This window comes from Bufo bufo, chromosome 3 (genome assembly GCF_905171765.1).
Source record: "Bufo bufo chromosome 3, aBufBuf1.1, whole genome shotgun sequence".
NCBI lineage: Eukaryota > Metazoa > Chordata > Amphibia > Anura > Bufonidae > Bufo > Bufo bufo.
This window is the reverse complement of record NC_053391.1, coordinates 569,301,540-569,325,138: the sequence shown is the minus strand read 5'-3', so window position 1 is coordinate 569,325,138 and position 23,599 is coordinate 569,301,540. Positions and strand designations below refer to the sequence as shown.

The 23,599-nt window shown below is 45.6% G+C and overlaps 1 protein-coding gene across 2 annotated transcripts in view; it reads left to right on the top strand.

Moving 5' to 3' along the window:
• The window catches only part of LOC120996033 (retinol dehydrogenase 7-like), a 77,954-nt gene extending 55,017 nt beyond the window's left edge, over positions 1 to 22,937 (top strand). For both annotated transcript variants that reach the window (XM_040425690.1, XM_040425691.1), the window contains exons 4-5: positions 9,901 to 10,064; positions 22,619 to 22,937. In XM_040425690.1, the coding sequence (XP_040281624.1) occupies positions 9,901 to 10,064; positions 22,619 to 22,836 (382 nt within the window). In that variant the 3' untranslated portion in view covers positions 22,837 to 22,937. The remainder of the gene's footprint in view (positions 1 to 9,900; positions 10,065 to 22,618) is intronic.
• Positions 22,938 to 23,599: the final 662 nt, after the last annotated feature.

Genomic DNA, 23,599 nt, shown 5'->3' with positions numbered 1-23,599 from the left:
TATACAAACCGGATTCCAAAAAAGTTGGGACACTAAACAAATTGTGAATAAAAACTGAATGCAATGATGTGGAGATGGCAAATGTCAATATTTTATTTGTAATAGAATGTAGATGACAGATCAAAAGTTTAATCCGAGTAAATGTATCATTTTAAAGGAAAAAAACGTTGATTCCGATTTTCACGGTGTCACCAAATCCCCAAAAAATTGGGACAAGTAGCAATAAGAGGCTGGAAAAAGTAAATTTGAGCATAACGAAGAGCTGGAAGACTAATTAACACTAATTAGGTCAATTGGCAACATGATTGGATATAAAAAGAGCTTCTCAGAGTGGCAGTGTCTCTCAGAAGCCAAGATGGGTAGAGGATCACCAATTCCCACAATGTTGCGCAGAAAGATAGTGGAGCAATATCAGAAAGGTGTTACCCAGCGAAAAATTGCAAAGACTTTGCATCTATCATCATCAACTGTGCATAACATCATCCGAAGATTCAGAGAATCTGGAACAATCTCTGTGCGTAAGGGTCAAGGCCGTAAAACCATACTGAATGCCCGTGATCTCCGGGCCCTTAAACGACACTGCACCACAAACAGGAATGCTACTGTAAAGGAAATCCCAGAATGGGCTCAGGAATACTTCCAGAAACCATTGTCAGTGAACACAATCCACCGTGCCATCCACCGTTGCCAGCTGAAACTCTACAGTGCAAAGAAGAAGCCATTTCTAAGCAAGATCCACAAGCTCAGGCTCAGCTTTTCACTGGGCCAGGGATCATTTAAAATGGAGTGTGGCAAAATAGAAGACTGTTCTATGGTCAGACGAGTCACGATTCGAAGTTCTTTTTGGAAATCTGGGACGCCATGTCATCCACCAAAGAGGACAAGGACAACCCAAGTTGTTATCAACGCTCAGTTCAGAAGCCTGCATCTCTGATGGTATGGGGTTGCATGAGTGAGTGTGGCATGGGCAGCTTGCATGTCTGGAAAGGCACCATCAATGCAGAAAAATATATTCAGGTTCTAGAACAACATATGCTCCCATCCAGACGTCATCTCTTTCAGGGAAGACCCTGCATTTTTCAACAAGATAATGCCAGACCACATTCTGCATCAATCACAACATCATGGCTGCGTAGGAGAAGGATCCGGGTACTGAAATGGCCAGTCTGCAGTCCAGATCTTTCACCTATAGAGAACATTTGGCGCATCATAAAGAGGAAGGTGCAACAAAGAAGGCCCAAAATGATTGAACAGTTAGAGGCCTGTATTAGACAAGAATGGGAGAGCATTCCTATTTCTAAACTTGAGAAACTGGTCTCCTCGGTCCCCAGACGTCTGAGTGTTGTAAGAAGAAGGGGAGATGCCACACAGTGGTGAAAATGGCCTTGTCCCAACTTTTTGGGGATTTGTTGACACCATGAAATTCTGATTCAACATATTTTTTCCCTTAAAATGGTACATTTTCTCAGTTTAAACTTTTGTTCCGTGATTTATGTTCTATTCTGAATAAAATATTAGAAGTTGGCACCTCCACATCATTGCATTCAGTTTTTATTCACGATTTGTATAGTGTCCCAACTTTTTTGGAATCCGGTTTGTATATATATATATATATATATATATATATATATATATAAATATATAAAAAAAACAAAAAAAGTCACAGCAGCACAAGACCGATGATGTGGGTGCAAGTAATCCTCACAGCCGCAGGCTCAAACGGCTATAGGTAAGTATAACATCAAAAGGATGAGGCAGCACTCCAGGCATAAAGTGAAAAAATGGTGGATCTTTTATTCCCCTCTGCAACGTTTCAACCGCTCAATGCGGTCTTTCTCAAGCATACAACATAGTGTCATACAAGGGTATACTGTATATACCCACAATACATAGCAACAAATCAAGTGACAATGATTCAATTAGAAATATTCTATGGATAAAAAAACAGTGTAAAATACAGCAAGCATCTCAATATTGTGAAAGTTACATCAGTAGTGATTTACATAATAAAATACATCATATACAGAGATGATAATCATAATACAAACATAGCAGTGCATTAATTTGTGAAAATAAGGCACATCATTACAATGTGATATCACCTGCGTGTCCGTGTTGAAAGTGATCATAATCAATAAAATTAAAAAGCTCACATGGCGGTGCATGGACCGAGGCGCCAAAGGTCCGCGTCCTCACAATCGGACCGCACATGCCCGAAATCCCAACAACGTCATCCACACAGACACAGCCCAGCGACTTCACCACAGACATGTGAACAAACACATGACCAATGCGACGATCACGTGACCTGTCCAGGGGAGGCGTCGGGCTCCATCACGCCAGCGAGGCAAGGCAAGCGCCGCCCGGCCGCCGACGTCAGCATTACCGGCGTCGTTGCCACAGCAACCGCAAGCCAAACATCGCAGGCAATGACGGGCCCAAGTTAGAGAAAAGGGGCCGGCGCAGCCAAAATAGAATGGGAGGGGGAGAGACACCGGGCACAATATTATAAAAAAGAATCAGAGAGACAAACAAAAGGGAGCATATAAGCACCCCATACAGTCACTGTATGCAGGTTTAGGAAATAGAGTGATCGTGGTATATAAGTATATTGGCACTGAAAAGGAACACCGTCAAGGTCTGTGCCATACAGATACAGAGAAACAGGGGAACGAGGGCCAGTGGTCCTGTCATTCTCACGACCATGACCACAGGTCCATTACGGGTATGGGGTCAGGGACACGTCCATGCCCAAGAGCCCAAAACCCAAAAACCGTCCCCTAGGCCTCTAGAGTAAAATAATTGGAGAAACCACCACTCATAAAACGAACAACCCTATACAGTCGACCATCATAATGTATAGTATAGAAAATACTTTGCGCCCCATGGATCTCCTCCATCACCAGAATCTCAACGGAGGAACGTAGAAAAAAGCGTCCGCCATCCATAAACAGCGCCATTAGAGCATAGATGACAGAAATCTAGAGAAAAAACAAAAAATAATTTTAGAAAAATAGATAAAATTAACTGTAAATCCAGTTATCATAATTAATTGTATAGTAGATGACACCAATAGAGTTCACATATCCCAGGGCACAACGAGGAGAGGATCAAGAGGGACCAATGAAAGGGCCCACCTCATATCACACTCCACTTAAAATCAACATTAAGACCACCCGGTCTCAATGTATTGAGGCGATGGATCCATCGAAGCTCTCGGGGTATATATACCCTTGTATAACACTATGTTGTATGCTTGAGAAAGACCGCATTGAGCGGTTGAAACGTTGCAGAGGGGAATAAAAGATCCACCATTTTTTCACTTTATGCCTGGAGTGCTGCCTCATCCTTTTGATGTTATACTTATATATATATATATATTGTGAGGCAGTGACAGGGGAGGTGTATGTCGTCAGGATTTTCCATATCTTTCCCATCAGCTGCCAAGACTGAGGCAATACCAGGTGCCACAATCACCTGAGAATAAAATAAACCTCAGAGTGAGAGAGGATGGAGAGTAGGATCCTGAGAAGTGTGATCCTGGAGAGTAGGATACTGGGAAGTGTGATCCTGGAGAGTGTGGAAGCAAAGTCTGGCAGAGGCTCTGTGTTGGGATCTGGGAGCCTGGTGTCTGGATGAAGGCTTGCTACCTGTTTGGTGTGAAAACAGGTTGGTGCTGCTGTCAGCAAGGACTCTTTGAGGCAGAATTGCTGCATGGTGTGAATTACCACCAACACCGCAAGGTGACTTTTTGTTTGAATATGCCTGTTTGTTTTGTCACTTGCCTAAAGTGTGAATAAAACACTGAACTGTTTTGATCCAAAAAACTTGTTGCCTCTATACCGTGTCCGCTAATCCTGCCTATTAAAGCGAGTCCCCACAATCAGGGCCGGTGCAAGGATTTTTGCACACACAAGCGAAGCTACATTTTGGCGCCCCCCCCTTCCCACAACTCGGTGGGGGTGATGTAAAAAGAAGGGCGTGATGTGACATGGAGGGGGAGAAATGTGACATAGGGGGGTGATGTGACATGGAGGGGGAGAAATGTGACATAGGCGGGTGATGTGACACGGAGGGGGAGAAATGTGACATTTCTCCCCCTCCATGTCACATTTCTCCCCGTCCATGTCACATCACCCCCTGCTTTTTACATTACCCTCTTTGTGTCACATTTCTCCCCCCCATGTCACATTTCAACCCCCTCCATTTCACATTTCTCCCCCTCCATGGCACATTTCTCCCCCCCACGTGACATCACCCCCCCCCCTCTTTTCTCCTCTGTGTCCTGGTATCTTCTCTCTGTGCTCCCGACAAGACTTTGAGGACCTTTCCCACTCAGCCAATCAGTGGCTGCAGCTGTGTCATGTGTCAGACCAGTGAGTGGCTCAGCGGGAAATCACTGCCCTGACACGTGACACAGCTGCGCCCACTGATTGGCAGAGTGGGAAAGGTCCTCAAACAACTGTCAGGACTCGGGAGCCCAGAGAGAAGATATGAGGACCATCACACAGAGGAGAACAGCCGCTGGAGGCCGGCGGCATGCAAGTGATTAATAAAAAATAAAAAAAAGTTTTATTTTTCCGCCCCCTCCTTTTCAGCGCCCTAAGGCGGCCGCTTGGTCTGCCTTATTATAGCACCGGGCCTGCCCACAATATACACTGCTCAAAAAAATAAAGGGAACACTTAAACAACACAATGTAACTCCAAGTCAATCACACTTCTCTGAAATCAAACTGTCCACTTAGGAAGCAACACTGAGTGACAATCAATTTCACATGCTGTTGTGCAAATGTGATAGACAACAGGTGGAAATTATAGGCAATTAGCAAGACACCCCCAATAAAGGAGTGGTTCTGCAGGTGGTGACCACAGACCACTTCTCAGTTCCTATGCTTCCTGGCTGATGTTTTGGTCACTTTTGAATGCTGGCAGTGCTTTCACTCTAGTGGTAGCATGAGACGGAGTCTACAACCCACACAAGTGGCTCAGGTAGTGCAGCTTATCCAGGATGGCACATCAATGCGAGCTGTGGCAAGAAGGTTTGCTGTGTCTGTCAGCGTAGTGTCCAGAGCATGGAGGCGCTACCAGGAGACAGGCCAGTACATCAGGAGACGTGGAGGAGGCCGTAGGAGGGCAACAACCCAGCAGCAGGACCGCTACCTCCGCCTTTGTGCAAGGAGGAACAGGAGGAGCACTGCCAGAGCCCTGCAAAATGACCTCCAGCAGGCCACAAATGTGCATGTGTCTGCTCAAACGGTCAGAAACAGACTCCAAGAGGGTGATATGAGGGCCCAACGTCCACAGGTGGGGGTTGTTCTTACAGCCCAACACCGTGCAGGACGTTTGGCATTTTCCAGAGAACACCAAGATTGGCAAATTCGCCACTGGCGCCCTGTGCTCTTTACAGATGAAAGCAGGTTCACACTGAGCACATGTGACAGACGTGACAGAGTCTGGAGACGCCGTGGAGAACGTTCTGCTGCCTGCAACATCCTCCAGCATGACCGGTTTGGCATTGGGTCAGTAATGGTGTGGGGTGGCATTTCTTTGGAGGGCCGCACAGCCCTCCATGTGCTCGCCAGAGGTAGGCTGACTTCCATTAGGTACCGAGATGAGATCCTCAGACCCCTTGTGAGACCATATGCTGGTGCGGTTGGCCCTGGGTTCCTCCTAATGCAAGACAATGCTAGAGCTCATGTGGCTGGAGTGTGTCAGCAGTTCCTGCAAGACGAAGGCATTGATGCTATGGACTGGCCCGCCCGTTCCCCAGACCTGAATCCAATTGAGCACATCTGGGACATCATGTCTCGCTCTATACACCAATATCACGTTGCACCACAGACTGTCCAGGAGTTGGCAGATTCTTTAGTCCAGGTCTGGGAGGAGATCCCTCAGGAGACCGTCCGCCACCTCATCAGGAGCATGCACAGGCGTTGTAGGGAGGTCATACAGACACGTGGAGGCCACACACACTACTGAGCCTCATAAATATACACTGCTCAAAAAAATAAAGGGATAACAAAAATAACACATCCTAGATCTGAGTTAATTAAATATTCTTCTGAAATACTTTGTTCTTTACATAGTTGAATGTGCTGACAACAAAATCATACAAAAATAAAAAAATGCAAATCAAATTTTTCAACCCATGGAGGTCTGGATTTGGAGTCACACTCAAAATCAAAGTGGAAAAACACACTACAGGCTGATCCAACTTTGATGTAATATCCTTAAAACAAGTCAAAATGAGGCTCAGTAGTGTGTGTGGCCTCCACATGCCTGTATGATCTCTCTACTACGCCTGTGCATGCTCCTGATGAGGTGGCGGATGGTCTCCTGAGGGATCTCCTCCCAGACCTGGACTAAAGCATCTGCCAACTCCTGGACAGTCTGTGGTGCAACGTGACGTTGGTGGATAGAGCGAGACATGATGTCCCAGATGTGCTCAATTGGATTCAGGTCTGGGGAACGGGCGGGCCAGTCCATAGCATCAATGCCTTCGTCTTGCAGGAACTGCTGACACACTCCAGCCACATGAGCTCTAGCATTGTCTTGCATTAGGAGGAACCCAGGGCCAACCGCACCAGCATATGGTCTCACAAGGGGTCTGAGGATCTCATCTTGGTACCTAATGGCAGTCAGGCTACCTCTGGCGAGCACATGGAGGGCTGTGCGGCCCTCCAAAGAAATGCCACCCCACACCATTACTGACCCAATGCCAAACCGGTCATGCTGGAGGATGTTGCAAGCAGCAGAACATTCTCCATGGCGTCTCCAGACTCTGTCACGTCTGTCACATGTGCTCAGTGTGAACCTGCTTTCATCTGTGAAGAGCACAGGGCGCCAGTGGCGAATTTGCCAATCTTGGTGTTCTCTGGCAAATGCCAAACGTCCTGCACGGTGTTGGGCTGTAAGCACAACCCCCACCTGTGGACGCCGGGCCCTCATATCACCCTCATGGAGTCTGTTTCTGACCGTTTGAGCAGACACATGCACATTTGTGGCCTGCTGGAGGTCATTTTGCAGGGCTCTGGCAGTGCTCCTCCTGTTCCTCCTTGCACAAAGGCGGAGGTAGCGGTCCTGCTGCTGGGTTGTTGGCCTCCTATGGCCTCCTCCACGTCTCCTGATGTACTGGCCTGTCTCCTGGTAGCGCCTCCATGCTCTGGACACTACGCTGACAGACACAGCAAACCTTCTTGCCACAGCTCGCATTGATGTGCCATCCTGGATAAGCTGCACTACCTGAGCCACTTGTGTGGGTTGTAGACTCCGTCTCATGCTACCACTAGAGTGAAAGCACCGCCAGCATTCAAAAGTGACCAAAACATCAGCCAGGAAGCATAGGAACTGAGAAGTAATCTGTGGTCACCACCTGCAGAACCACTCCTTTATTGGGGGTGTCTTGCTAATTGCCTATAATTTCCACCTATTTTCTATCCCATTTGCACAACAGCATGTGAAATTGATTGTCACTCAGTGTTGCTTCCTAAGTGGACAGTTTGATTTCACAGAAGTGTGATTGACTTGGAGTTACATTGTGTTGTTTAAGTGTTCCCTTTATTTTTTTGAGCAGTGTATATATATATATATATATATATATATATATATTGAAATCACCCTTCATTCCCCTGAATTGAAAAATTAACAACAAAAAACAAAGATTATAGGCATCGCCACATTACAAAATGCCTGAACTATTAAAATATAACAGAAGAAAAAATAAAAACGCTGTAGAGACAAAACCCATAAAACTGTGATGGAATTGCACTTTTTTCCCAATTCCACCCCATTTGGACTTTTTTCTAAAGGTTCTTATTACATTGTATGCAATATTAAGTGGTGCCATTAGAAAGTAGAACTTGTCCCACAAGCCCGCAAATGCAAAAATGAAAAGAACTCCAGAACTCTAAGTGTTAAAGGAGTTTTCCTGCAGGGTAAAATATTTAGTAAGGTATAAATTAAATTAAATAATGAATAATCACCTCACAAATCCTTTCCTGACACTTACCAGTTCCCCGTTGGTCTCCAGTTCATGGTCAGGGCTTGACACACAAGAAGTAACAGGAGATAACTGCTCATCCAATTACTAGCTCAGGCGGGTCACTGCTGTGGCTACTGATTGGCTAAGCAGTTATGTATAATATGGAATGTAGTGCAGCATGCAAAAAAATTTTGTCATAGATTCTCTCGGGCCTCTTTCACACAAACACATTTTCCATCCGGATGTGGTGCGTGTATGTACATGAGCGTTGTTTTTCACACATCATCTCTGCGTTCAGTAAAAATTGCAACATGTTCTATATTGTGCATTTTTCACATAGCCCTAGCTCTATAGAAGTGAATGGGGATTGCATGAAAAATGGAAGGCATCTGGTTGTTGAGTGGTATTGTTCAGTTTTTTTCACGTGCGTGTGCAGATATAATCCAGGTGGAAAAAACTTACACACTGAACGCAATCAGAAAAAAACTGATTGAACTTGCATGCAAAACCATCAGTTTTTTTCCTGAACAGATCTAGACAATCCGTATCGCTCGTTTGAAGGAGGCCTTGTATTTTTGTGATTGACACACACGTCTCTCTTGTTATTTTAATAACTGAAGGAGTTATCCAGCTGTTAATAAAATAATAGCATATCAAAAAACAGAAACAAGTGGTAAATTCTCCACCATTGCTCCCAAACACTGCTTTCATTAGCAGTCCTAGAAGTGAAATGTCCAAAATGTCCTGATCCAGGAGTGCATATGTGTAGCTGATGCGGTGGGCTATGTCCTAATTATAGGACTGTATTCAGGGCCCTGCGCTAAGCAGTGAGTAGAAAAATTCCAGGGGGATCACTCCCAATAGAGCGGTCACTCCGCCCACCTGGACAACCAGATCAGGTGTAGGGCATTTACATATTACTAGGGGCAGCCAGATCTTCTCTTCCTGATCCCACCTGGAGTGATTTTTTACATGGTAGACAGATTCTACTAGATCCAGTAAGGCCGTTCCTCTTTTGTATATTTTTTATTTCAAAAAGATGTTTTGTTTATTTTGGGCCTTGTATTTTATCTCCACTAATTAAAAGCTACGTTTTAAATATTATCTTTCACAGCAGAGACATGCTCCTGGTTATATATCCAATAGCAGGGGTGCACAACCCGCGGCCCCCAGAGCCAAGCTTTGCGGCCCCCTGTCCTGCTGGACAAAAACACAGATGATTGTGTGATCAGCTGTGTTTCTGCCAGTAATTTCTAGTCATATAATGGTTAGAGTTGATTCCTACAACAGAGCCATCTTCAGGAGTCTGTCAGCAGGAATTGTGGAACTGCAAAGGCTGCTTTTGTCCCATACCATGCTCTTTTGGATTTCATATGAAACAGATATTCCTTCCTAAAGGAGATAATTTGTAAAGAATCCCACAGAAAAAAAAACAATGCCTCTATGGCCTCTTTCAGACGGGCGTTGCGGGAAAATGTGCGGGTGCGTTGCGGGAACACGCGCGATTTTTCCGGCGCGAGTGCAAAACATTGTAATGCGTTTTGCACTCGCGGGAGAAAAATCGTTTGGTACTCACAGAAGTTCTGGCTTGGGATTGGTGTTCTGTAGATTGTATTATTTTCCCTTATAACATGGTTAGAATATAGTGATGCGTGAAAATCACCGCTCATGTGAACAGCCCCATAGAAATTAATGGGTCGGGATTCAGTGCGGATGCAATGCATTCAACTCACGCATTGCATCCGCTCGGAATTCTCGCCCGTATGAAAGGGGCCTATGACATTGGCACACAGATGTACAATAAGGTGGAGACCACCTCTATGGTAGCTGGGTGCAAAACACATAATACTGGCTTGTGCATGAAAAAAAGCAAGAAAATGTTGTAGGTCATCCAAGCTGACTGTATTTCTATCTTATAGACGTGAGATGAAGCCATTTGGTGTGAAGGTCTGTATCATAGAACCAGGTTTCTTTTCAACGCAAGTAACAGATGCTAAACTGATGAAAGAGAGCACCAATAAACGTTGGTCTCAAGTACCAGATGAAATCCGCAGGAGCTATGGACAGCAATACTATGAAAAATGTGAGTGGATCACCATAGGAAGTATACATATGTATGGCTGTTACGATTGGGCTTCTGTGTATAAAATGCTGCATGATATTTAAGACTTTATGGGAGCAAAGATGAAATAAGCCTAATGTCGATATCTGAAGGGGTTTATTTATTTCTCTTGCATATTAAGCAAAGCTTTACAGACATTGGCATTACTCACTGTCCCCAGTGGGGCTCACAATCTAAGATCCCTATCAGTATGTCTTTGGTATGTCGGAGGAAATCGGAATACGTGGAAAAAAAAACACACAAACACGGGGAAAACATACAAACTCCATACAGGGTTGCTCTTAGTCCCATTTGAACCCAGCACCCCAAGAAACCAGTGCTAACCACTGAGCTACTGTTCTGTCCCAAGATATTCTGGTTTGGAAAAAATTAGGCTTGAAGGGGTTATGCAAGAATAAAGACTTTTTGGCAAGCAACCCTTCCCCTCCCCTCCCCAGTTGGCCAGACCTGTAAAGGGAAGCTTACTTACCTGCTTCCTGGCACTGGCTCCCAATAATTGGCTTCAGCAGTTAAGTGGGTGCATGGTATGTCAGCGCCATAGAAAAATTAACACAAATTGATGGGAACCACTAAGTAGGTGAATTTATCAGTTTACTAATGGTTCGTTTTTTATTTGGTGGCATTTCCTCTTTTGATCCTCCTTTTTTCCAATCCTGGAAACCTTCTTTAATGCTCTTATATGTATGGCATTCCCATACATGTGTGGAGGTTTCAAGCATAGCTAAAATTATCTCCCCTCCCAAAAAAAAGAAAAAAACAACATACATTAGCAAATCAGAAAAGCTGCATTCACTGTATTTATGTTTTGCTTCAGTGCCCATTTTTACACAGAAGGTACAGCCATATTTAATTAATTAACATTTTTAGCAAATCTGACATGTGTCACTTTATGTGGTAATAACTTTAAAACGCTTTTACTTATCCAGGCCATTCTGAGATTGTTTTCTAGAGATGTCCCGAACTATTCTTTGACTGTAATATAATTGCAGTTAGTTGCCTGCAAGCGTGTGTGTTAGGCCTACAGTGTGTACTGTGCCAACTACTGCCAGTGCACAGTGCCACCAGTGCCACTCATATCTGGTGTCACAGTAGATTACATTAAAAAAAAATATATATTTTTTTTTGACTGTAATATAATTGCAGTTAGTTGCCTGCAAGCGTGTGTGTCAGGCCTACAGTGTGTACTGTGCCAACTACTGCCAGTGCACAGTGCCACCAGTGCCACTCATATCTGGTGTCACAGTAGATTACATAAAAATAAAAAAAACTTTTTGGACTGTAATATAATTGCAGTTAGTTGCCTGCAAGCATGTGTGTCAGGCCTACAGAGTGTACTGTGCCAACTACTGCCAGTGTACAGTGCCACCACTCATATCTGGTGTCACAGTAGCTTGCACGCATAGTACAACTAATCTAAAAAAAATGACAGGCAGAGGCAGGCCACCCCGCAGGGGCCATTGTGGTCGTGGTGCTGTGATTCCCTTTGGCCCTAGAATAATGCCCGGTGTTCAGAGGCCACGTACCCTGAACTCGAAATGTTCTGAGGACATAGTTGACTGGCTAACACAGGACACCCAATCTTCTACAGCTTCCGCACCATCCTCCTCCAGCTTAGCTTCGGGCACCTCTCAAGTTACCATTCGCCCGCCTGATGCCATCACCAACACTAGCACCACAGCTGCTTCACTTGATCTGTCAGAGGAGTTACTTACACATCAGTTGGAAGAAATGAGTGATGCGTAACCACTATTGCCAGAGGATGTAGATAACAGGGATATGTCTCAGTCAGGCAGCATTACATACATGGACGTACGGTGTGATGATGATGATGTTGTACCCGCAGCTGCTTCCTTTGCTGAGTTGTCAGATACAAGTGAAGCGGTTGATGATGACGATGTGTCCATGGATGCCACGTGGGTGCCCGCTCGAAGAGAAGAAGAACAGGGGAGACAGAGAGGTGGAGGAGAGACAGAGAGGTGGAGGAGACGAGTTGGAAGCAGGGGGAGGTCGTCGCAAGGAGCTAGTGGCACAGTCAGACAGCATGCATCAGCACCCGGGGTCAGCCAGACAGCACGCCAATTGACGCATGCTGTTGCCACCACCAGAATGTCGTCATTGCAAAGCTCAGCAGTGTGGCATTTCTTTTGTGTGTCTGCCTCGGACAACAGCGATGCCATTTGCAACCTGTGCCAAAAGAAACTGAGTCGTGGGAAGTCCAACACCCACCTAGGTACAACTGCTTTGCGAAGGCACATGATCTCAAATCACAAACGCCTATGTGATCAACACATGAGTACAAGCAGCACACAAACTAAAAGCCGCCATCCTCCTCCTGGTCCAGCATCTTCAGCCACGTCAACCACTGCTGTCCTCCTTGACCCCTCTCAACCATCCGCCACGCCACCTCTCACCTTCAGCAGTTCCTGCTCATCTGCCCACAGTCAGGTGTCTGTCAAGGAAATGTTTGAGCGTAAGAAGCCAATGTCACACAGTCCCCCCTTTGCCCGGCGTCTGACAGCTGGCTTGTCGGAACTCTTAGCTCGCCAGCTTTTGCCATACAAGCTCGTGGAGTCTGAGGCCTTCAAAAAATTTGTAGCTATTGGGACACCGCAGTGGAAGGTACCCGGCCGAAATTTATTTTCACAAAAGGCAATCCCCAACCTGTACTCTATTGTGGAAAAGGAAGTCATGGCATGTCTTGCACACAGTGTTGGGGCAAGGGTCCATCTGACCACTGATACCTGGTCTGCTAAGCACGGTCAGGGCAGGTATATCACGTACACTGCACATTGGGTAAACCTGCTGACGGCTGCCAAGCATGGAATGCGTGGCTCTGCAGAGGAGTTGGTGACACCGCCACGACTTGCAGGCAGGCCTGCTGCCACCTCCTCTACTCCTCCTACTCCATCCTCTTCGCTAACCTCCAGGGCTGAGTCCTCTTCTGCTGCTGCGTCTTGCTCCACATCAACTGCACCCCCCCAGCTCCCCAGGGGCTATTCCACATCCCAGATACGACAGTGTCATGCCGTCTTGGGGTTGAACTGCCTGAAAGCCGGACCAGCACTCCTGTCCGCCCTGAACGCACAGGTGGATCAGTGGCTGACTCAGCACCAACTTGAGATCGGCAAAGTGGTGTGTGACAACGGAAGCAATTTGTTGGCGGCATTGAATTTGGGCAAATTGACACATGTGCCGTGCATGGCACATGTGTTGAATCTGATCGTACAACGCTTTGTGCATAAGTACCCAGGCTTACAGGACATACTTAAGCAGGCCAGGAAGGTGTGTGGCCATTTCAGGCGTTCCTACACGGCCATGGCGCACTTTTCAGATATTCAGCGGCGAAACAACATGCCAGTGAGGCGCTTGATTTGCGACAGCCCGACACATTGGAATTCAACACTACTAATGTTCGACCGCCTGCTCCAACAAGAAAAAGCCGCCAACGAGTATTTGTATGACCAGGGTGCTAGGACAGCCTCTGCGTAGCTGGGTATTTTTTGGCCGCGTTACTGAACGCTCTTGCACAATGGCTGTAGGCTCATGCGTCCTTTTGCGGAGGTGACAAACCTGGTCAGTTAAACCCAAGGCAACATCATCGACCTCATCCCATATGCGTTTTTCTGGAGCGTGACCTGCGAAGAGTGCTGGATCAGGCCGTAGATGAGCATGAAGAGGAAGAGTTGTGGTCACCATCACCACCAGAAGCAGCCTTGTCGTCGTCGATTGCTGGACCTGCGGCAACGCAGAGAGAGGAGTCTGAAGAAGAGGAGTCAGAGGAGGACGGTGGCTTTGAGGAGGTGGAAGACCAACCACAGCAGGCGTTCTAGGGGGCTTGTTGTCACCTTTCGGGGACCCTTGGTGTTGTACGTGTCTGGGTGGAGGAAGAGACCTTCAATGACGTCAGTGAGGACAAGGAACGGGACATGGCTAGCTTGGTATCCAACCTTGTGCAAATGGGGAGTTTGCGCTTGTGCAAATGGACTGTTTGCGGTGCGTTAAACGGGGAGTTTGGTCTGTCACTGTGAAGCGGGCGTAACCCTTACACTACCTGATTGATTCAACATCATACCTGATGTTTTAAAGCACGTTATTCCAAACAATTTAGGAATGTTAGGTGATTTATACCCTTTATGGATTAAAACCCGACTCTGCGTCAACTACGTAATTTTCCATGGGAGTTTTGCCATGGATCCCCCTCCGGCATGCCACAGTCCAGGTGTTTGTCCCCTTGAAACAACTTTTCCATCACTATTGTGGCCAGAAAGAGTCCCTGTGGGTTTTAAAATTCGCCTGCCTATTGAAGTCTATGGTGGTTCGCCCAGTTCGCCCGTTCGCGAACATTTGCGGAAATTCGCGTTCGCCGTTCACAAACGTAAAATTTTATGTTCGCGACATCTCTATTGTTTTCTCGTCACATATTGTACTTCATGACAGTGGTAAAATTGAGTTAAAAAATTTAATTTTTATTTATAAAAAATACCAAATTTACCAAAAAAATAAAAAATTTACAAATTAGCAAATTTAAATTTCTCTACTTTTATAATAGATAGCAATAACTCCAAAAATAGTTATTACTTTACATTCACCATATGTCTACTTCATAACTTTTTAAGGACCAGTTCAGTTATGAAGTCACTTTGTGAGGCTTACATAATAGAAACTAGGGGTGGGCGATATAGACGATATAGGCGATATGCGATATAAATTTGTGCCACGATATGGATTTTGAGCATATCGCCTATATCGCCGGACCGCGATATGATCCTGAGCCAGCACAGTGGAGAAGGAGAGTCCCTCCCTCCCCACTGTGCGCGGCTGCCGCTGACCACCAATGAGAACAGAGGAGGAGGGGAGGGACTGACTGTAAATAATTGAGTTTTCACGATCTCAGTGAGCGCGTGAAAACTCAAATCCGATGGTATATTCTAACCCCCAGGCGTTCCCATGGTGACAGGGACGCTTGCCTGGGGGTTAGAACATACAGGGCCACTCCGCTGACAGTAGAACATTTAAAAACTAATCAGTAACTTTAACTTTATTAATTGGTGATCTCTTTACTGTATACCTTACTAGGTCTTAGCTCCGGTAACTAGTGATGTCCGGTTCATGAACGAATCGTTCATTTGAATCGATTCAGTTCAGTGAACCGGAGGAGTCGATTCACTTGAATGATCCGATCTGTTTGAAACGGCTCTCAGTCCCAGCACACAGACACTGCAGACAGAGACGCTCAGCTCACCTCACGCTGGCAGCAGGAGCCTGAGGGAGGGACTCGGGAGGAGTCAGTAATATGATCTTAGAGTGGAAGAGCTGCTTCTGCCAGCCCCACCCCTCCCTGCCCACCAACCAATCACCGACCAGAGCTGAGGGGGCGAGGCCAGCACAGCACAGTAGCAGCTCTGACTCGAGTCCTCGGAGTAGTGCAGGGTCAGGGAGTCTAAAGGAATCGAATGAGTCACAAGAATCTAAAGATCCGACTCAGTTAGTGACTCATTCCATTCATTGAGTTAGAAGAGCCGGGAGTCAGACTGTAGAACAGGTTACACTGAGGCTGTCGGCTCTTGTTGCAGCAGTGATAAGGAGCAGAGAGATAAGAGAAGGGACAGATGACACAGAGTTTAGATTACAGGATGAATTAAATTAACCCTTTAGAATCAAATTGGCTTCTCAGGAGATATATATGTTAAAGGCATATATAGGCAGTACTACTGAATGAGATGCCTTTAACATATATATCTCCTGAGAAGCCAATTTGATTTGTGGGATCTGTGGATGGCACCGTTTAGGGGAGGGGGGGATCTGTGGATGGCACCGTTTAGGGGAGGGGGGGGGGATCTGTGGATGGCACAGTTTAGGGGAGGGGGGGGGGGATCTGTGGATGGCACCGTTTAGGAGAGGGGGGGGATCTGTGGATGGCACCGTTTAGGGGAGGGGGGGGATCTGTGGATGGCACCGTTTAGGGGAGGGGGGGATCTGTGGATGGCACCGTTTAGGGGAGGGGGGGGATCTGTGGATGGCACCGTTTAGGGGAGGGGGGGAGGATCTGTGGATGGCACCGTTTAGGGGAGGGGGGGGTGGATCTGTGGATGGCACCGTTTAGGGGAGGGGGGGGGGGATCTGTGGATGGCACAGTTTAGGGGAGGGGGGGGGGATCTGTGGATGGCACCGTTTAGGAGAGGGGGGGGATCTGTGGATGGCACCGTTTAGGGGAGGGGGGGGGTCTGTGGATGGCACCGTTTAGGGGAGGGGGGGATCTGTGGATGGCACCGTTTAGGGGAGGGGGGGGATCTGTGGATGGCACCGTTTAGGGGAGGGGGGGAGGATCTGTGGATGGCACCGTTTAGGGGAGGGGGGGTGGATCTGTGGATGGCACCGTTTAGGGGAGGGGGGGTGGATCTGTGGATGGCACCGTTTAGGGGAGGGGGGGTGGATCTGGGGATGGCACCGTTTAGGGGAGGGGGGGTGGATCTGGGGATGGCACCGTTTAGGGGAGGGGGGGTGGATCTGGGGATGGCACCGTTTAGGGGAGGGGGGGTGGATCTGGGGATGGCACCGTTTAGGGGAGGGGGGGTGGATCTGGGGATGGCACCGTTTAGGGGAGGGGGGGGGGGTCTGGGGATGGCACCGTTTAGGGGAGGGGGATCAGCTCCCTGCTGCTGTGTGCACAAAGCACAGGGCAGCAGGGAGAGTGTAAAGTCCTATTCACCCTAATAGAGCTCTGTTAGGGTGAATATGACAAGGGTTCTACGTTCTAGCCCTTAAGGAGACTAATCGTTATTAAATAAAAAGTAAAAAAAAGTTTAAACACGCCCCCCCAAATATAGAAAACAATATATCGCAATATATATCGCATATCGCACATGCTTAAAATTATATCGCAATATAGATTTTAGGCCATATCGCCCACCCCTAATAGAAACCACCCAAAAATGACCCCATTTTAGAAACTGCACCCCTTAAAGGGAACCTGTCACCAGTTTTATGGTGTCCTAACTAAGGGCAACATAAATAAGTGATTGATTCTCTTAGCACAATGCTGGGTCACTTTCTTTAATTGACCCAGTCAATCTGCCAACATCTTGTATTGAAAAGCTCCAGCTGATAATGATGAGTCATGAATATTCATGAGCTCCTGACTCTCCCCGCCCACCTGCTGCTGAATGACAGTTTGTTTCCATATGAACCAGCAGCAGGTGGGCAGGGGAGTGGCTATAGCTCTGAATTAAATATACGCTGGACTCAATGACATCACGCTGGACTCCAATCAGCTCATTAGCATGTGGCATGCAGCATCTTTTTGTGTATATTCTGAGATAACCATCTGTCACACCAGTAAGTGAATACATCTAAGGTACTTTGTAGTAGTTAATGATTGTATATAATTAGATTATAATCAAATATCCACATGACAGGTTCCCTTTAAGGTATTCAAAACTGATTTTACAAACTTTGTTAATCCTTTAGGTGTTCCACAAGAATTAATGGAATATGAAGATGAAACAAAGCAAGGGTTAACAGCCAAACAAAACTCAATATGTATTGCCCTGATTCTGTAGTTTACAGAAACACCCCATATGTGGTCATAAACTGTTGTACGGGCACACAGCATTGCGCAGAAGGAAAGGAACGCCATATGGTTTTTGGAAAGCAGATTTCACTGGGATAATTTTAAGCTGTCATGTCACATTTGAAGACCCCCTGATGCACCCCTAGAGTAGAAAATCCCAAAAAATAACCCCATTTTGGAAACTATGGGATAAGGTGGCAGTTTTGTTGATACTATTTTAGGGTACATATGATTTTTGGTTGCTCTATATTACACTTTTTGTGAGGCAAGGTAACAAAATATAGCTGTTTTGGCACCGTTTTTATTTTTTGTTATTTACAATAATCATCTGAAAGGTTAGATCACGTGGTATTTTTATAGAGCCAGTTGTTACAGACGCGACAATACCAAATATTACAACTTTTTTGGGTTGTTTGTTTCAGTTTTACATAATAAAGCATTTTTGAAAATAAATCTTTTTTTAGTGTCTCCATATTCTGAAAGCTATATATCTAATTTTTTTTTTGGCATCTTATGTAGGGGCTAATTTTTTTCAGTATGAGATAACGGTTTGATTGGTACTATTTTAGGGTGCGTATTACTTTTTGATCGCTTGCTATTACACTTTTTGTGATGTAAGGTGACCAAAAAATTACTTTTTTGACACCGTTTTTATTTTTTACAGTGTTCCTCTGAATGGTTAGGTCATGTGATATTTTTATAGAGCAGGTCGTTACGGAAAGAAAAAAAAATCATGTTTTACTGTCTTCATAGTCTAAGCCATAGTTTTTTAATTTTTGGGCTCATTTATTGCAGGATGAGGTGATGGTTAGATTGGTACTATTTGTAGGGGGCATAAGCCTTTTTAATCACTTGGTGTTTCACTTTTATTTTTTTGACTGTGTTTACCTGAGGGGTTAGGTCATCTGATATTTTTTATAGAGCCGGTCGATACGGATGCGGCGATTCCTAATATTTTGTAACTTTATTTTGGGAAAAGGACGTTTTTGTTTTTTTTATATTTGAAACCTCACTTTTTATTACTTTTTATATTTGTTCCACTGTGACTTCACCTTTTCAGTTTTTGATTGCTGTTTCAATTCAGTACAATACATTCTGTATTGTACTGAATTGAACTGTCAGCCTCTGTAAGGCATCGGGGCTGCCATGGCAACCATCGGGTCCCCGTCACCACAGAGGGGGGACCCGATAGCTAAGGAGAGGGAGCGCAAACCTCCCATATGCCGTGGCCAGTGCTGACCCCGGCATATAAGGGGTTATTCCACCGGCATCGGTATTATCACCGATGCTGGTGAATGCAGCAGGGATTCAGCTGTCAGAAACAGTCGGATCCATGCTGCTGATCGTGGCACCGCACATGGGGGAGAAGAAGGATCGCATGACGAGAATGCTCATCCTGGGGCGCAAAGTACCGACCATTTAGGATGAGCATTCTCGTCCTGCGTCCTTAAGGTGCGTCCAAGTAGTGTCACTACTTAAACAGCACCAGGGGCACTGCTAGGGTCTCAAAAGGTCCGGGGCCAAAGCCCCAATGAATATGGCCCAGTTCTCTAAGTCTCTCCCTCCCCCCACACACTGCATTTTACTGTACTTGCTATACAGCAGCACATACCTATCACATCCAGGGCCTCCCAGGTGACGTCTTCTCTGATGCAGATCTTCTCTGTTATCTTCTCCATTCGGTCCGTACAACCTTTCAGCCACGCCTGGTCTTTGCAGAGTGTGACACACAGACATATTAGCTTCCTCACATTTCTATCATCATGCCCCAACCTGGAGTCTGTTATCCTGCTGCTTGCTGTGCTCCCCAATACCCCCAAATTCTATTCTGAAAAAAAATTGTGCACCCAATAGTAATAGTGCTCCCCAATAGTAATTCTCTTCTAGAATGCCCTCATTAGTAATACTGTCCCCTACAGTGCACCAACAGTGATAATGCTCCCCAAGAGTGCCCCCATTAGTAATACTGCCCGCTACAGTGCCCCCAACAGTGATAACGCTCCCCAAAAGCGCCCCCATTAGTAGAATAGCCCTCCAATATTAATAATACCCTCACAGAGCCCCCAGTAGAAATAAGGCCTCCCTATTGTTCCCCCAGTGGCAATAAAGCTCTCTACAGACCCCTCAGTAGAGAGCTCCTATAATGTCCCCTGGATTTATAATACCCCTACAGTGCCCCCAGTATTTATACTAACCCCTACTGTTATAATGCTCACCCTGAAGTGCCCCCAGTATTTATAATGCCCCCTGGAGTGCCCCTATACTTATATTCCTCCCTCCACCTTACAGTCCCATGTAAATAACATCCCACCATCTCTCCTGCCCCCTCCAATATAAAGTCCTATGTAATTAACATCACTCCCCTCCCTTTAGCCCCTCCAAAATATAGTCCCATGTAAATAACACTATTTCCCCTCCCTCCGCCATAGAGTCCCATGTAAATACATCACACCATCTCTGCAGCCCCCTCCAATATACAGTCCCATGTAAATAACATCACCTCCTCCCCAGCCACCTGCAACATACAGTCCCATGTAAATAATATAACCCCCTCCCCAGCCGCCTCCAACATGCAATCCCATGTAAATATCATCCCCTCAACATTCAGTCCCATGTAAATAACATCACTCCCTCCCACAGCCCCCTCCAACATACAGTCCCATGTAAATAACATCACTCCCTCCTACAGCCACCATAAACATACAGTCCCATGTAAATACCATGACCCCTTCCCCAGCCACCTCCAACACACAGTTCCATGTAAATAACATGCCTCCCTTCAGCTCTAACATACAGTCCCAGTTAAATAATCACAACTCCCAGCATTGCTCTGCCTCTCCCTTCACTTACTTCTCCTCGTGTAGCAGACATCACCACAGCTTCTTCCCCCAGTACTCCTCTTCACTGCCTGTCCTCTCCTGCACTGGTCACATGATGGTAACATCATCGCAGGTCCTTCTCAACCACTGCCTGTTTTACTGGTCACATGACCTGTGATGTCATCACAGGTCCTTCAGCTCTTCCAGTGCATTAGATTCAATGGTATTGCCTTCCTGAGAATGGCAATACAGTTGTATATAGCAGGCGGGCAGGACATTCGAGGCCTGGGACAAAACATCAGGGCCCAGGCCCCAAATGTTTTAACCTAGCAACGCCCCTGATGAGCACCTAATTCATAACTGGAACCTATCAGAAAAAAGTTTTTCTTGTCCTTATTTGCCACAAAATATATGGCCGTTAGAAAAAAATATATGGCTACTACGGTTGTCCTGAAATAATCCGGGTGTTCTGAAAGCTTTCCATTTTAGATACACAGGCAATAATGCATTGAAATACAGTCCTGCTCAAAAGTTTAAGACCACTTGAAAAATGGCAAAAAAATCTTATTTAGCATTGCTGGATCTTAACATGGTTCCAAGTAGAGCTTCAACATGCAACGCGAAGAAATAGGAGTAAGACAAAACATTTTCTGAGCATTCAATTTAATGAAAACAACGAATAAACTGAAACAGGCTGTTTTTCAGCTGATCAAAAGTTTAGGACTACACCGCCAAAAAAAAACTAAACCCCCCAAAACAGAAATCCAACTTCCAAACATGAACTCAGTAATGAGTCGCTCCACCATTATTGTTTATCACTTCAAAAATTCGTTTCGGCATGCTTGATGCAAGCATTTCCATGAGGTGAGTGGGAACATTTCTCCAAGTAGTGAAGATGGCCGCACGAAGGCCATCTACTGTCTGGAATTGTTGTCCATTTTTGTAAACTTCCCTTGCCATCCACCCCCAAATGTTCTCAATTAGATTTAGATCAGGGGAACACGCAGGATGGGCCAAAAGAGTGATGTTATTCTCCTGGAAGAAGTCCCTTGTCCTGCAGGCATTGTGTACTGTAGCATTGTCCTGTTGAAAAACCCAGTCGTTACCACACAGGCGAGGGCCCTCAGTCATGAGGAATGCTCTCTGCAACATCTGGACATAGCCAGCGGCCGTTTGACGCCCCTGCACTTCCTGAAGCTCTATTGTTCCACTGAAGGAAAAAGCACCCCAGACCATTATGGCGCCCCCTCCACTGTGGCGCGTAGAAAACATCTCAGGTGAGATCTGCTTGTCATGCCAGTAACATTGGAAACAATCAGGACCATCAAGGTTAAATTTTTTCTCAGCAGAGAATAAAACTTTCTTCCACCTTTGAATGTCCCATGTTTGGTGCTCTCTTGCAAAGTCCAAACGAGCAGTTCTGTGGCGTTCAAGGAGACGAGGTCTTTGAAGACGTTTTTTGTTTTTGAAGCCCTTTAGTCTCAGATGCCGTCTGATGGTTATGGGGTTGCAGTCAGCACCAGTAAGGGCCTTAATTTGGGTCGAGGATTGTCCAGTGTCTTGACGCATAACCAATTGGATCCTCCGGCTCAGTGCTGATGACATTTTTTGGGGTCTTCCACTTGACTTTTTTGTTCCATAACCCTAAGGATCATTTAAGAAATTCCAAATGGCTGTCTTACTGCGTCCCACCTCAGCAGCGATGGCGCGCTGTGAGAGACCCTGCTTATGCAGTTCAACAACCCGACCACGTTCAAAAAGGGAGTTTTTTTGCCTTTGGCATCACAACCTTTGACTACCTGACAGAAAATGAAAATGAACCCACATCTTTGCACAGATTTGGCCTTTTAAAGGCATGTGGTCCTAAAATTTGGATCAGCTGAAAAACAGCCTGTTTCAGTTTAATCGTTATTTTCAATTAATTGAATGCTCAAAAAATGTTTTGTCTCACTCTTATTTCTTCTTGTTGCATGTTGAAGCTCTACTTGGAACCTTGTTAAGATCCAACAATGTAAAATATGATTTTTTTGCCATTTTTCAAGTGGTCTTAAACTTTTGATCAGGACTGTATATAGTTATTGTCCTCTTCTGTGCCTTTAGTGTAACAAATCTTGTTTATTTTGCAGATTGTGACATTCTTGACCTGACACTGTCATCATCCAGCACAAAGCTGTCACTGGTGTCAGATGCCATGGAGCATGCTCTGACTGCTGTCCACCCTAAGACACGTTATTCTGCTGGATGGGATGCCAAGCTTCTTTACCTTCCTTTTTCTTACTTGCCTACTGTAATCACTGATTTCATTATTTGTGTTATAAATCCTAAACCAGCAAGGACTGCCTAAATGTCTCCCTTGTCAATAAATGTATACTTTCTATTCTAAATGTAGAACGTTACAAACAAAATAAATGTGTCCGGACACTACCTAATAAAGAATTCCACATGTACAGTTGTGCGATATCTGGTTTCCTACATACTACGCTGCTTTACTGCTTATTCACACATCCATACAAAAATCATTCATGGTGGGCCAGTGAGTTCTCTATGTTCATGAAGAACAGGAACCTGGTGTCCACTGGAGAACATTGTCTCCAAAGGTCTGCAGGTCTGTGTTACATGAGGCGTTGCCTTCTGTAGGACCTGTTCTGAGTTTCAGTGGTAGGAATAGTACCACTCACTTCTATGGCTCCATGTGTATACATTACCCATGCTCAGTTCTAGTGATGAGTGAACCATTCAAGATTTGTTTTGGGTCCGGTTCGCCAAAGTTTTGAAAAAGTTCGGTTCAGACCCAAAGTTTCTCCAATTGCCCTGAAAGTTGGTATATAACCCCCTCTAGCCTCCTAGGAATCAGAATTTTTAGGAAAACTATATCTCTCCCCCCCCCCCCCCCCCCCCCCACAAGCTCTGGAACGTAATGACAGCAATAGTAATTGATGTCTGACTGACACTGACAAGCATAGTTATGGATAAACGCAGATGGTGTTAACATACAGCATGTTTAAAAACTCCGGACGTATTACATTTTTTTCATATTTCAAAGCTTCCAAAAATTGTCCCTTATTGGGGGCAGACGATGTTTGAACACATATGGTGTTATGGGATAA